The sequence below is a fragment of the Bombus impatiens genome, unplaced genomic scaffold, assembly GCF_000188095.3.
Source record: "Bombus impatiens unplaced genomic scaffold, BIMP_2.2 scf_0645, whole genome shotgun sequence".
NCBI classification, from domain to species: Eukaryota; Metazoa; Arthropoda; class Insecta; order Hymenoptera; family Apidae; genus Bombus; species Bombus impatiens.
The window spans coordinates 446716-462491 of record NT_177064.1 but is presented as its reverse complement, the minus strand read 5'-3'; the positions used below and the strand labels follow the sequence as shown (position 1 = coordinate 462491).

Below are 15776 nucleotides of genomic sequence, written 5' to 3'. Positions count from 1 at the left end.
TGCAAAAATTTCCAGCCAGGTAGATCGTTCGCTTCATATTCTAAAAACGATATTTTAAAGAACTCTAACTATGCAACTTTTTGTTGCGGCTTCAGTGACGCGAGTCCCTATTTAGGTTTCATTTCCTTAATTATGTACGCGGAAAGGTGAAGTTGCACAAAAGTGCGCAGTCTGCATATCCGTTTTGAAATACAAAGTGAGAAATTTGTCTGGCCAGAAACATTGCACGCCACTCTATCCTCAACTCCTGCTGACTTCCTATTTTATTATTCTTTTAGCTCGTTCATCGTGCGTTTCTGTTTGCATTTCATTTAACTTACGCGCGCAAATATTTTTTAATTTCGTATTGAACGTAAAACAAAGTGTATTCGCGTGTTCTCATAGACGAAACTTTTCGTGAGACCGTCCTCGATTTCACCTACGTGTCACCTGTTCTTTTCACTTCGATTCTCGTGCATCGCGTTACGTCTGTCTTCGGCTAAATTATACTTACAAACAAATGACAATAAAGCAGACAGGTGTTAATACCTTTGTACGATCGTAACGTGCATGTGCAATAATCGCAGCTGAAACAAGGTACACACGCGTGCGATTCGTGAGCAAAAGTTTGCGTCTGCCAGTTGAATACTTCATTTACGTAAACAATTGACGATGACTTAACGAGGATTAATTAGATCGAAGCTGACAAAGAGCTGCTACGGCACGGCGTATCGACTGCCGACCTCGCTTTTGACATTGGCAGCACGCCCGTATAAATTTTTTTTTAGCAATTTAAGTCGCCACGATGATGACGGATGTCTTGTTACCTTCTCATGGTCAAACATTGTCTCTACCTTCTATACATTCATGAAGATATATCGTTATCATATCAATAATCGTAGACTTGAACGGACGATTCATCGAAAAAATAACGAAAAGTACGTCATCTTTACGTCATCGTAGAATTGTGCAATGGAAGAGGGAATCGCTGAAATTTTGTTGCATTGATTCGATTAAAAACATTGCACAAGTAAAATACAGAACTGATATTATTTGGGAATTTCTAATAATATGAGATAATGGTAGTAAAAAGTGAATCATCTGACGCAACACGTTACATTAAGTAATATTTTTAGTATTTAGGACATTGTTCGTTGCTGTTTCGTTAATTGAGAAACGCTGTACTTCGCGATGTAACATAGATAAGAGCGAGGGAAGATAAAGAGAAATTTTGACACGCAATGATTCAGATAATAATTACCATAATGCGTTTTGGTTGAAAATTCTAGCAATTACTGATAAGGTTCGGCGATTACGTAAGTATCGAAGTTATTAAGCTAAGTCTGATAGCATAGCAATCGATCGAAATTCTACGGATTCGAATATTATTCGAACGGCCATTTGAAATTCTTCGTCGAATTCGTCGAGTTGCTTCAACGATCCATCTACCGTGTTTCCAAACTCTATAAATAAATTACTCAATTATTACTTTATTCTTGAAACAATTTTAACATCCGATAATAGTAAACGTTCACTAACAGAAATAACACCAAATATATTATGAAAATAAAAGAAGCGGCGTTGCAGATGGCGACTACCGATTAGCATTTTTAACGCGTCTGCTCGATGCCTTTGCACGAGCCGATGATTAAGTAATACCTGCAACGATACTTCCGAGGGATCGAGTCAAATCGACGTTGATCACGATTAACATAAATTATTTTCGTAACGATCGAATTCAAGGCGTTCCTTGAATCGTCGAAAGATTGTTGAAGTTTCTATACGATAGAAACGTTTCTTAAGGTAAAACTCGACAGCAATTTAATTGCCGCGAAGGACAAGCAAAATGACAATTACGTAACAGTTGCAAAGAATTTGAATAAAATATCGCTTCCGTCTACACGACAATATTAAAATGCAAAGAAGTTTCATAAACCAAACGGCTGGTTAGGAATTCTCTTGACGAATGAACAATTGGGTATGTTCTGGCAGAAAATCGGAATTCTCTTTGTGGCCTGTTTGACCATGTTTGGAAAATTTATGACGGTTCTGAAGAATTTATGAGATGGTCTTTTGTAATTTGAATAAATAGCCTTTGCCGTCATCCTACCACAATAAGAAGTTATCATGACTTACGGTAATTTCTCTTTTTCCTTCGAGAACAATAGTAGTCAATAGTAGTCAACCACAACAATCGTAGTCAACAATAGTAGTCGACCATGACAATGCTATTGACAACTACTTTGTAGATCTTGTTCCCTGTTCGGTTAAAATCGAACCTTTATCTCGTCGAATTTCAGTCGTCATCCTTCTTGATTCGACGACCAGACAGACTTTGCACTCAGGCATACCGAAATAAATTGCGCTGCAGCTCGTTTGCCGATCGTTATACACGATTAATTAAGAAGAATATCTGCCCATACGTCTTTGATTTATGCAACGATCGGTTCTGTACGCGCGAGCTAATCTGTGTAATCGAATCGCCTTTCTTTGCTTCCTACGTATCTTCGGGGGCAATCTTAATCACGACCAGCATACTAATTAGTATTGTAGGTTGATATTTGTGCAAATTCATATTTTTTAAATTAAGCAGATAAAACTTAGGTAAAGAATTTTCTACCCACATATAAATATTATAAATGGTACCTCGGATATTTTCTATGTTTTTCCATTGTTTCGTGCATTATCGTATTTTTAAATATCTCACAATTTTCGTACCTTCGTATAATGTAATAAGGACGATTCTGAAGTCTAACTTTATTTGAGAGATTTGAAGGCGAAGAACGATACAGGTAGATTCTTGTTCTAAGTCATTAAATGGCCATAAACCACAGGCGAAACAAAGGAACGGTCCAGTAGAAAATCACGTGCGGAAAACCGCAAAAGATGGCGGGAAAAAGCGTGTTCGCGCCAAGTCACCGCCGCAGACGCGGAGCAACGGACGTCCATTGACGTTTTGCGATGGAATTTTCTGGAATTCATTAATTTTTATTGAGAGCATCGTAGTGCGACCGGCTCGTTTTATTGGTATAACGAAGACGAAACGACCACGGCGAGCGTCGGCCACGTTCCGTGACATAACATTGACGTGACAGTGTTATGAGAGCTCGATGAAATTAAAGTGGCAATTTCTTGAACCCAATTCCTTGATACGTTCTAACTCATTTGTACGCGAAAGGAGATTGCACACAATCGGACACAAAAGGAAATTTTCGTGACGATGCAGGTTTATCTGTGTTACGTCCTTTTACAAACTTTTATTTCTTCAGACATAGACTCATAGTTCTCTCTTAATAGTGTGCCGAGCATCTTACAGATTAATCACGTTTCTTTGTACAAATATTTGTTAACACATATATTGTTGTTACAATATTTCATAGGTGTCTGCAAACTTTATCTCAAATTCATGTCACGTCATAAAGTAGATAAGTTGAATAATTTTTATATCAGATCTGTATTTTCGACCAATCGCGGGCAGACGCAATCTCGAGGAGAGACGTCAACGGGAGTCGTAAATTCCCGTTACGATTATAGCAATCGACACCACGAGGTGATCGATCCCCTGATTTCCGTTAAGATAATAGGGGTGATTGAGTTAGTATAACGCTGTGATTCACAGAATTATAAGGTTTTATTTCCAACGTTTAAGTTACACTGTTGAGTAGATATAATTCCTAGATGACAACTTGTCGCTCGAAGGTAAGATAGATATGCACGCTAGAGCAAGGCTCTTATAATTGAACTTCGTGTGTTAGTGGACGTGACACTAGAGGATACTTAGTAGATGAAGTGAGTGTTCGTGCTTAGATTTGGACTTAGTTGTTGACTTTTCTAGCGCTATAGAAGAAATAGTTGACTTTTCCAGCGGTGTAGAAAAAGTAAAGTTGAGTGACGATGCTGTGTCGGAGGAAAGCTAACGATGGATGTGTCTAGCGCACGAGACCATCGGATTTGTTCATGACATTTTTGGTCGGGAAGTGAGGGCAATATACATTGCTTCTGATTGAATAAACGAAGGTTGGTGGATTAGGAAGGTCTTAGCCGCCCTCCATAGAAAGTTGCTATTAGGAAGCATCGTACATGGGAAAACCTAACTTTCCCTTGTCAAGCCGTGGTAGACAATAGTCTTTAGAAAATAATTTAGAAAAAGATATTTGTTCGGTCTGAAAGACCTTAGTAAGCAAATTACTGTGATTATGACGGGTACTTAAGGCTATTGAGAGTACGCCGTAAGGATGAGCGGTGTATGGCCTGGTGCAGGTAGACGGTCGCCCGACGTAACAAAATCTATGTTTCTTATGGTTATGGGAAACGATCGGAGTAGGAAAGAAAAAAACTGGCCAAATAAATAAAGTAGAGGAGTGCAGTTGGAATGTCCAGGTCCTCGACCTCGTAAGGGCCCGTAAGGGTGAGTCATCGGTCATGACGAATGCAATTTCGTTGCAAGATTATGATTCACTTGATACAATAAACGATTTCGTGTCGTCTGACTTAGAAATAATAACTGTCGAAACAATAGGTACAAATAATATTCGGCGCTTGTGCATCGGTGTCATGAGGAAAGAAACTGATGATCTGACAAAGAAGTCATTCGTATGCTTATAAGGTGAGAAAGGAATATTTGCAATTAAAGCAAAAATTACACGGTAAACAGGAAACTGAATGACAGAGTTCAAGAGAGCATGTTCGAGGATTAATCTAATCTCTTTATTCGTCGATCCATCACGATGACGGAATGCCGTTATTGTAAGAGAACAGTGACATTCTACGAGAGTTTGAAAAGAGGATAATAAATATAGGAAAATAACGAAGATAAAGAAAATGTAATAAAAAGCATAACAAAGCAAGGAAACGTTGAGACTCGACGAAAAGAACGTATTTGATTTCTTCTCATCGTAGCTGATAGAACAATTGTCGCGCGTTATATTAGCTTATCATTTCATCGAGATTAATGTTCCCGTTTGAGATAGATTATAAAATGAATCATTAAGGCATTAAGTCGCTAGTTACTGCCTCCTCGCAGTGCGAACTCGTATTGGCGAACAAACGCGGCCAATTCGATCGTCCGCCACTTTGTCAATGTTCAAACGAAATTTCACATCATAACCGTATCCATAACTTTATCGAGATAATCTCTTAGATCCAATCCTATAAATTTATAACATTATAAATCAAATTGTTGGTTTAAAAATTATAAAACTGCGAATATTGTCGGTGTCGTCGACTACAACGAAGCACGTGCTTAAGGTAGCGTGCGGTGGGGGGTCGGCGATGCACGTGTAAACATTTACTAGCGCATGCGCAGACGCTTGCTTTTCCATAGTAAGGGTCACGTGATCGACTCGCGTATAAAATCCAGTGGTGAACCGGCCGGCGTCGCATTCGTGGATAATCCGAGGTGACACAAGTGGTTTTTTCGTTTCGATTTTTCCTAGAAACAAACAGTTTTCTTAAGCCTTCTACAAAATACGATTTCGTACAATCCAATGCTCGTGTAGCCGAATAATTCGTACGTGCACGTATAAGAAATATATGCAAAACGAAAGCCGGGAAGAAATTTGAAGTTAGTCGACGATCGGTGGATTTGACAATCGTTTCTCGATTTTCGTTCCGTGTTCAAATCAATCGGTGGTGATCCTGATCGGCATCTTGCCGGATTGTACGATTCGTGGATACGATAAATCGAAATAAAAACGCGATTTAGTGACGTGTTTGAATCTATCAAGAATCACAAGCAGGCAAGACGACCGGCAACAAACTCTACTCGGATCTTAATTTCGCGGACCTGAATTTTCGATAACACGATCGTCACCGAGATGGCCGACAAAAGCGAATGGGACTACTCCGTTCAAAATGGTGAGTCTTTTCTTGATTATCTATGAACGTTGCAGCAACCAGGGCAGGAATAAGCTGTTGTGACGGTACATTGCTTTCCACGTTTAAATTTACATTAGAATGCTCGTGCATTATTCACATCGACCGGTAAAATATTCAGCTTTTAGCTTATTTCTTCGGTACAGTGTCAAAATAAGGAAAGTAATGAGCGGGCTGACGATATTAATGCATTTATGGGAGATCGAAAGCTGCAAAAGAAATATACATAATTAATGAAAATGCATCGAGTATACAAATTACTCTTTAAAATATTTAGGGCAAAATAAAAATCTTTATTCAGATTTGGCCGTAAGAATATGAATAGTTGTAATCGAGTAATAAATGAAATCTTCATTAACCTTAAAAATTATGTTTCATTTATTCAATTACGTTTCATTTATCTCATGTGCTTTAATTTGTTTAGTTGAAAGCTCGTTTACGGCGTTCCTTTCTTTTTCTACGGTTTGTAACATCCGTTAGGAATTCCATAAATCTTGCAACGGAGAGTGAGAGTTGATGCGTGTTTATCGATTCGCTTGATCGATTCAATCCTCGAGATCTACCCCGCACTCTTTTATATTTTATACTTTTCCAATAAACGTAGCGTATTAAAAATTAAACGCTTCTATCGATTACAATTGCTACGTATCGTTAACTATTATTATTCTATAATCTATAATCGCTTTTCTGACTGATGACTAAAAATATTTTGTTTTCTGTATCAACCTTGCATTCCTCGCGAGGGAACGGTGTAACATAATCTCTGGCTTTTTTATGTTCGAAGAAGAAAAACGCGCCTGTTACTTTGGTAAAAATAGTTTCTTAAAGACTTGGAGGGAAGAAAAATGCACGTAGAGGGGGCACCGTCATACATGTTTTACAAGAATGTCTCTCTTTGTGTTTAATATTTTTAACGTTTCTTGAACTATTACAAAAATCAGTCACGCTTGTTTTTCTATGAAGAACGATGAATAATTTTATCGTTTTTCTTGTTTAATCTCGCGATTGTTCTATTACTGCTAAGAACTACCATCTCCGCAGTATTTCACAACACAGTATTATTCCATTGTGGTGATTTTGTCATTTTGTTAAATTACCTTGCTAATTAATCTTTTTTCGCTTTGTTGTTTATCTAATAAAAAAAGATTACGTTCCAATATAAATACTATCCGTATCAATCACGCTAATTAAAAATATTATACGCGTCTACGAAAAACTGTGCATATTCGTGAATCACAGCGATTAGATAGAATCATATCAGTGTTTTAATGGCATAGAAAATAATAAAAATATTAAATAAAAATTAGTAGATAGATATCTTCAGACGCTATTCATTTTCGACTGTGATTTCGTTCAAAGCGTATTTGATCTATCTGATACTATATAGATCGATCGTATCTTTCATAACACGTACGGTAAACGCAATTTATGTTTTTCAAAGACCGCAGCAAAAACACATCGTAGCATGCGAAGATTCGCATAACAACGAACAACCATGATTTCGATTTTGACTAATTTTTTAATCAATTCGTCTTATATTGTCTCTTTCTCTTTCTAATTTATAACCTACATAATACTGCCTCCGGTTACGACTACAAGGCAAATAGGTTAGGAATTTTGCATTGTAAATATATGCTACATCGATGTCACTGACATCTTCTTCGACTTAAAAAAACATCGATTAGTCGAACGATTGTCTTTTTAACATCGTCGATGATACTGTTTACGCGGACTGGAAACGGAAAGTTGAAATAAGAGAGGAGAAAGTTACTGTTCTGTCGGTGATAACAAGTCAGTTCCCATTTTGGGGCACGTTCGATTTTCACGGTGTCACGATGGCACCAGGCTCACTGACCTAAGGCCATTGTCTTCGAATGCAGGGCGTCCCAGTCGTGCCAAGGGACGGCGTTGCATTCGCCATGCTAGCACGGGACACCAACCGGCTCAGTAGGTAAACGAAAATCAATAATTTTCCTCGTTGTACTTCAGGCCGATGCACCTGTTCTCCGTCGGCGGGCGTAGGCAACTTTCTGTATCGTTCTGACCAGCCTAGAGTGTACTCGAAAGCATCGTGCACACCAATACTTCGCTACCGGCCAGAGATATATAACCATAAACCGTGTTAAAACGTGTCGTATAGTATGCTAGTCGTAGACACGTAAACATAATGCGAGAATAGAGAGCACGTTGTTCGCTGGTAACGAGGCACGAACACGCACAAGTTGTACGCGAGGTTCTTGCATTTGTGTAGTCAAATACAGCGGTATGTGCATACTTGGCCACGGGTCGGGATTTTATCCGGTCAGTTATCGAGGGAGATACGAACGTAGGAGATTTTGAATTGATCTACGTTTATATGAACTTCTCAGTGGATAAATAGTTCGTATAATTGGGGTCGGTGTAATAGGAGTACGGTAATTCCGTCACTCTCCGTTCTAGTAATACGTGTTCACGTTTAGATAAGTAGATTCAAATTAATCAAACGTTAACTAAAATTGAGTATAAATGGAGTTGGTATGAATGGTTCTGCTGTACGTACTCTCTGCTTCGTTGAATGTAAGATATCGTAGAATGAAGGATGAAAGAGACAGAATTGAAGGAAATCGGGTTTTTATTGAGGACAAAATTGCATAAACATTGCAACATTGCTAAAGAACGTAAGTAAAGTAAGTTATTTCAGTTGCTCTATCAAGATGTACGATACGAAATGTATTAGAATAACAGATACGTTAAATCCGCTATACAAATTGCAGGCCCTAAAAAAGTTTTATAATCTGAAAAAAAAATAGATCTCGTCACGGTATCACGCAATATTTCAATTTCGTCAAACTCCATAAAATTGTGGATGTACATAGAAGGAGAAGTAGCGAGGAAATGAATCGAACTTAATAATTGACGGAAGTAAAATAAAGAAAAAAGTGGAGCAAATTTTTGCGATTCTTTTTCGCATTTGATTAAAGAACGTTGCGAATGAAATGTTGCATTAAGGCAACGATGGTACTTGATGGGTTCGAATTCGACGTGATCATTTCATTAATATCATTAGTTGATAAATTAGTTGATAGAGGGTTTAGAGTCTCGGTTCGCGAAGTCAATTCTAAGAATTGGTGGGGATAGCGATGGCTAGTTAACGAAGCAAACTCTCGGCCACTTAACGTGGCACTATTGTACCATATTTAATTTGAGAGGGTCATGAGCACGAAGCACTCGAACACAATTGTTATTACCGATGTAATTGTATCGCGAAAGATCGCATGGCACGCGTCAACCTTTATCGAGCCGATCGTGCGCCAGAATATGAAACATATACACGATCGAGTACTTATATCGCTGTGTTATGTGGAATGAATAATTAAATATGAATGTCGGGCGCAACGAGGCGCGGAAGTGGTGTAACATAGCGCGACGTGATCTAAATTGGGTGAATAAACATCGTAAATAGATCGTCGAAAAAACATGCCTGGGCTGACAAATATTTACCGTGAAAAATTTCCCGCCACGGAGAAGCCACTGGCGAGATTTACGTTCTAATTTTGCAATTCGCGCGAGTAGCGATACGTTAATGTCCATTAACACGTTTCACTTGGAAGCATTTGCCAAGGAACATAGTCGAGGAAAACAAACCTTCCAAGAAGAATCGCTTTTTCCATAATTGTATATCGTGGCTCTTAAATATATTCGAATATATATATATACAGATATTCTATGGATATATCACGTGTACGGAACAAAACATTTTTTAATCTTGTCATTAGCTGTAATGAGACTCAATTACCATTATTATACCGATAGAGCTTGGAACAAATCAAAATGTACGTAGAATTCATATAATATGTACGATATTATTCGCACAGATCACACGAGTATTTAAACAATTATCCATTATATTGATAAACTTCGATATATTTTGATAAGTATTTTCCTTTCGTTCTAACAAACAAAAAGACCATTAACGTTTCAAATCACAGATACAATAACGATTCGATTGATATGTACCACAAATTGAAGATGGTATTTAAACACGTTCGTAAGCCACTTTAAAACCATAATCCATCGCTTCCAGTCACTTCGTTCTAATGGTTTTTCATCAAGCAAGAGTCGTAACGATGATCAGATCGATGCGGAATAAACGAAGTGGAAACTGTTTGGCCACTTAACGCGTGTTTAAATATCAATATCGAATGAATCGGAACGATATCGACGTGTTTGCATACCTGGAATGGATGGAAGTACAAGAGGGGACGAGAAACGAAACGTATAGTTAGACGAAAGCGCGTGTTGGGGGTCGCAGACCCAGTTTCGTTTCGCCTTACCCGGTTACCGTGCATGCCTCTCCGAAATGCCCTTAATCTGGGGCCAATTTGTCAGCGCTATCTTTGAACCGGCGCGAGTGCAATCGCAAAGTCTGGCGGATACCGTGATTTGCATAAATTCCTGGCCGGCGTGCAGATCGCCGATTAAGTCGTTTGGCTTTCCGACCGTGTACCGGCGATTCGCCTAAGAAATGGCAATCGGTTCGAATATTTACTACCCTGTCGCGGGATATTCGATCACTGCCGGAAGTTACACTATCGCGACCATTGTTTAAGACCGCGGCGTTATTGTCCTTCGCGGCAATTAATGAACGATGCCGATTATCTTCCGCGATTATATCGATCTCATGATTTATCATCGGTTTCGATGTAATTAGTATTCTTTCGTCTTATAGTTTCCACTTTTTATCAACTTCTTAGTTACATAAGTACACGGATCCCGTTTACTTTGAACGAAATAGAGGAAATTAAGAAGTAGCAGCTTGAAGGATTCGAATATCTCGTTTGGGTCCGAAGCACAGTAGAATTGAATGGTTTATTTAGTATTTTAGGTAATGTCTTATGAAACGAAATCTTGCTGTTATTGAACCCGCTTACCTAAATGTCAACTCCTATTACTTGTGCGAATAAAAAATCATAGAAAGTTGGAAGTATTAAGCGGAGTGCTATTTTATGATACAACTACTTAAATCGATCAGTTGAAGGAGCTTAAAAGTCCAAGAACAACATTTACAGATATTTTGCAAAATAGCTGTAGCTTCTGCGCGCCATCGATTATTGCCATTGGTTTTATAGTACTGTTTCAATTTAAATTCGTTCACGTTGATTCAGATAAACGTTCATTTATATGTAATTATACGAGTAATCTTTTTTCTACGTTTGAAATGTATGAAATAACACCACATTGAACGTGTATCGTTTCTCAATTCACCGATTCATTTGTCTGCCGCCAAGATTATACAAACGGAGTTCTATCGCGATAAGTATTATACGTAGAAGTAGAGGATGAAGAAAAGAAGGATCGTCGGTGCGTATACGTAATCAGGTACTAGACTAGACTTAAGTACGTAATACGTTCGAGTATCGCGTTTAAGTTAAGAAGCGAGATCAAAGATAGGCGTTGGAAACGGTGCAGCTCGCGGAAACGAAGGAAAAGTTTTCTACCGCGCGCTTTTAATCGCAGACACGTGTTGCGTTGTACGCTAGGTGAGAAAGAAATTTTCGATACGATCATTTTTTATCGTTCGTGACGAGCCTGAAGCGTTCGGTGAAATCCGTACGAGTACTGTTTTTTTTTTTTTCTTATTTATTTATTCTTCTTTCTCTTCTTTCCTCGTTGCTCGTCGCAGTTAACGTGAAATTCGGGTCAGACAGGAATTTCGTTCGACACAGAAGGATCGAGGTCGGCGTTCCCGCGTCGACGCAACTGCTTGCCCCTTTTTCATTTACACCGTGTCATAGTCCGCTGCAGGGCAGCCATTAATGATTCTCGTTAACCCGGCGCGATCGGCGCTTGCAAACTTCAGAAACACACTTATGAGAAACTACCTTGCAGTACCGCCAACTTTTCGCGATTTATTGCCTCGTTCCGCAACCTGCACATTCCAAACCGATCGTTTCAGGAAAATAGTATGAACAATGTACGTAATTATCGTGGACCGACGCAAATCACGCGACAAGATTATCGTGTAATTTTTAAAGAATCTCGATAAAATGGAGGTTTTAGCGACGTGGAATTCTTTTTCTATCACCTGCGACTCCTTTCGACAAGTTTAGCCCAAATTCAATAGGAAGGTGAAAAAAGATTGAACGAAACGAATCGTTGTGAAAGATCGATGATCGCGATTTCTCAGTTTTCTCTTTTGTGCTCATCGATACGTAATAGGTTTCATTGAGATAAGATATATAATTGTATAGAATAAATTTTTGCAGAATAATATGTATGTATTTATGATCTCATCGAGCAGCTATATTCAACCATGAATCATGATTATCCAGAGAGAAGTAAGCGAACCTTGGTTTTAAATAGTTCTTAAATCTTCTAAATATGATCACCGACATGGTAATTAACACGACGGAGGAATGAGAATTACGCGTTTAAAACAGCTGCTTGATTAGTTGAGGTCTGTTTAGAGTCATCGCACGAAGTCGACGCGCCGTTAAATATGGCACACAATGGAGCAGGCAGGAAGATACGATGCGTCATTTTTCTCATCCGGTTTACGTAAAAGGCGTGGTATTGTTGTGCACGCGTATTCGTTAAGAAGTTACACGCATAGTTTAACACGTAATCAAAGGAAGGTTAATCCTCGCGGCTGCAAGAATAATTTCAATGGCAACGTTCACCGACTTTCAACTTTCTAGTTTCCGCTGTGTACGCTATACTACGGCAAGAACAAGGCTAAACTCTAAAAGTGTCAATATCAGTTAATAAAAAGTAATCGAATGAATGTTAGAAGCATTTTCCGTATATAAACGAAAGCACGTTGAGTAGTTTGAGCGTCACAGATCTTAATTCAACTCGATATCTGACTCAATTTCCGCCGCAGAGATTTCTTCGACCCTCCTCCAACGTTCTTCGACTTGTTCGATTCTTTGCACGACGATGTTGCTGTTTCGCGTCGCGATTTACGAGGTGGTCTCGGTGAAAAGGGACTAAAAATAAAGAAGGTCAAAGTGCAAGGTCCGTGGTGAAATTCGCCGAGAAAACGTAGTCAGTGATCGGGATGCGGCGTTTACGCTCGCCTTGTGTCTTCGACAAGGTTGAACGAACCTTCGAGCAGATCTCGACGACCTCGAGGAGATGTTTTTCTGCTTGAAGCGCGGCGGCCTTTGTGATCGCGATCAATGAGATTCTCAACGAGCTTGGAAGAGACTGTGTGTCGAATTGTGCGTTCAGATGGCTGGAAGACGCAACGAACGCTTACACCATGATGAATTATTATTTTGGAAACTTGAAACCGCATAATGAACTTTTTTTTTCGAAGTGGTTACTTTTATCGGGGGTTTCATTTTATTGCCATATTAATATCGTTTTAGTAAAATTGTAGTATCGTTTGAAAATTGGTATCTTGAGGATTGTTCGACTATTTCAGACAGTTTACAGCATGTTTATACGGTAACGTAGCAAGTGGACGGAGTTATTAAACCAGAATTCGTAACCGGTTATATCACTTTCCACCCACGTAAACTGGTTCACGTGTATCAGTACCTCTCTTACAACTGTTATCGAACAGTTTTCCATCGCGCCGTTCTCACAAGTTCACGCTGCGATTTAAGATCGATCGCATACACGTAATAAAATTTCTTCAAGATTTTTCCACACCGAACGACTCGACTCGCTTGTCCAATTTTTACGTACCGAATGTTCCTTTCAGTTTCTTCTTTCGTATAATGCATAATGCTACTTACCTATCGATTAATTAGATCGAAGATATATTAATCTGGTATCATTTGATAGTACTTTCGTATGATTAGAAAAATTCTATATTACAGAAATAAAATAGAAAATGTAAAAGACAGAAAGTAAGAGGACACTTATGTGTCTATACTTTTTATAGTCATTGTATGTTGCAAACTCGCGAAACATTTTTCGGAGAATACATTCTGCAAATGCACGGGAAATTGGAAGAAACCGGCGGTCACGGTCCATGGGGTTATAAGGGCCACTTTGTAAATTAATGGCGCGCGACAATATCGCGCGTTCCGAACATAATCGCGGTTACGTCGCGCGCCCATTATGTCATCATCACGTGCTACTCCGCAGCTGTGAACCACGCTGAAATCTAACGTGCGATAGAGGAATGTATGCACGGAACAGCTGTATTTTTTCTCGCTTCAGAGCAAACGAACAGACGATCGTGCTCACACTTTTCGAGAATAATTAACTGCTCGCCTACTTAACGTTATATTGCAACGAGAAATAAAGAACTCGTGGCTTGTAATCGTGAACTTTGTTCGATGACGTTAATTCCTTAATTAGAAATATCCACGACTATTTAATGAAAAATAGACAAATAGATGGAAATACATGATCAGTCCATCTGATTCCGCAATATTCTGATCTGATTATAATATGCGATGTTTATACAGTTTCGCCAAGTGCAACTCGCTAGCGTAAGAGTAACGCGAATCGCGTTAGGCGTTTTGAATGCGCTACGTCACTAAGATCGTTTCAATATTGAACCTGTGGTTGAGGCCGTGCTAATAAAATTCTATAAGTAGGAAGAAAAATGCGTCACGTGCGATCATGACAATCCTAGATCGATGTATTAAATATCCAATGATGATGTTACTTTCTTTCGAACGTAAACTCCATAGTTTGGGTGCTCTGTTCACTTACGTCGCACATGAACTTCTTTTTCGATCGCGTTTGTTACAAAATCTGCCGATAAAACTGTCGTGGTTTAATATCATATGATCTTGACACGAAACGAGCCTCCTTGACCTATCCATCACCGAACATCATCTTCGTTTAATCATTGCCCCACTGTCTGCTAATTGTAGCCAAATGTCGACAATCTGCCGTCGCTAGCATTGATAATGATATATCGTGCTTCGGCAAACACTTATACGAAATTTCTTTCTCTACACTTATCGACAGTCGATTCTATCTTTCTATCTTTTTCTATCTAATTCTATCTTTTGTTATCTACCGCTATTTTTCTTATTGTTTATATCTCGAAAGTATCGACAACTCTAAATATAGTTATAGCAGCCTGTGTATCAGTAACCGAATCACAGAGCGAGCGCAAGGCAGGTTCAGCGCGTTCGTCGGAAGCCGGCCCGCGTTTTGAAAGGCCCCGAGGTCTAGGAAATTTATCTGCGAGCATCGATAAGGCGAGATTTTTTTAGAGGCTATTCTGTCAATAGAAAGTGAAGTAGCAAATTCAGTCGCGAAAAAAGACGCGAGAAAAATTATTTAATATTATTATTGGATTCTGTTATTATTTTTCATCTTGTAAAAAATATACAATATGTAACAGCATTCGTAAATAAATAATTCGTCGTTGTAAAATTTAAGTGTAGGATTTGAATGTGTATTCAGGCCCCGCAAAATTTTTGAACCCGGCCCCGCAAAAGGTCACGCCGAACATGCCGAGTCATTCTGTATGTGGTACAAACCTCTCAGCTGAGAAGCAATCTGTAAAAAGAGATGAAATAAAAGAAAATAATTATTTGCAAATTCCATGTATAATTCATGGTATTATATCGGTATTCTAAGTGTGTGTAATCGAAGGACGGGAAATGCTTAAGAATGCAGCCTTATCACGAGCAATATCGGAATCGCGTGTCAACGTTTGAACGAGATTTATGCAACGGCACGTGACCCATGCGTCCGTGATAACGGGCGTCTTAAATCAACCGATAATTTACCTCGATTATCTGGACCAATACAGGCTGTTTTGATGTGCTCGCTATTACACAATCGAGCGTTGTTATTCGCGTGCCATTATCATTAACTCGTTGTTGTTGTTGTCGATTGACCCATCGAAACAAGACTCTGCTTATTGCTTTAAAAAGACCACTTACTTTTACCGATAAGTGATATCCTACAAAAAAGAAAGAAAGAACAGTTTCGAAAATACTAGAAACATTGATTACACTTAT

The 15776-nt window shown here is 38.8% G+C and overlaps 1 protein-coding gene across 1 annotated transcript in view; it reads left to right on the top strand.

Annotated features, from left to right (window-relative positions):
• Positions 1-5345: 5345 nt before the first annotated feature.
• The window catches only part of LOC100745583 (carbonic anhydrase 1), a 28834-nt gene continuing 18403 nt past the window's right edge, over positions 5346-15776 (top strand). Inside the window, exon 1 of the mRNA XM_003491961.4 lies at positions 5346-5835. Within this exon, the coding sequence (XP_003492009.1) occupies positions 5796-5835 (40 nt within the window). The 5' untranslated portion in view covers positions 5346-5795. The remainder of the gene's footprint in view (positions 5836-15776) is intronic.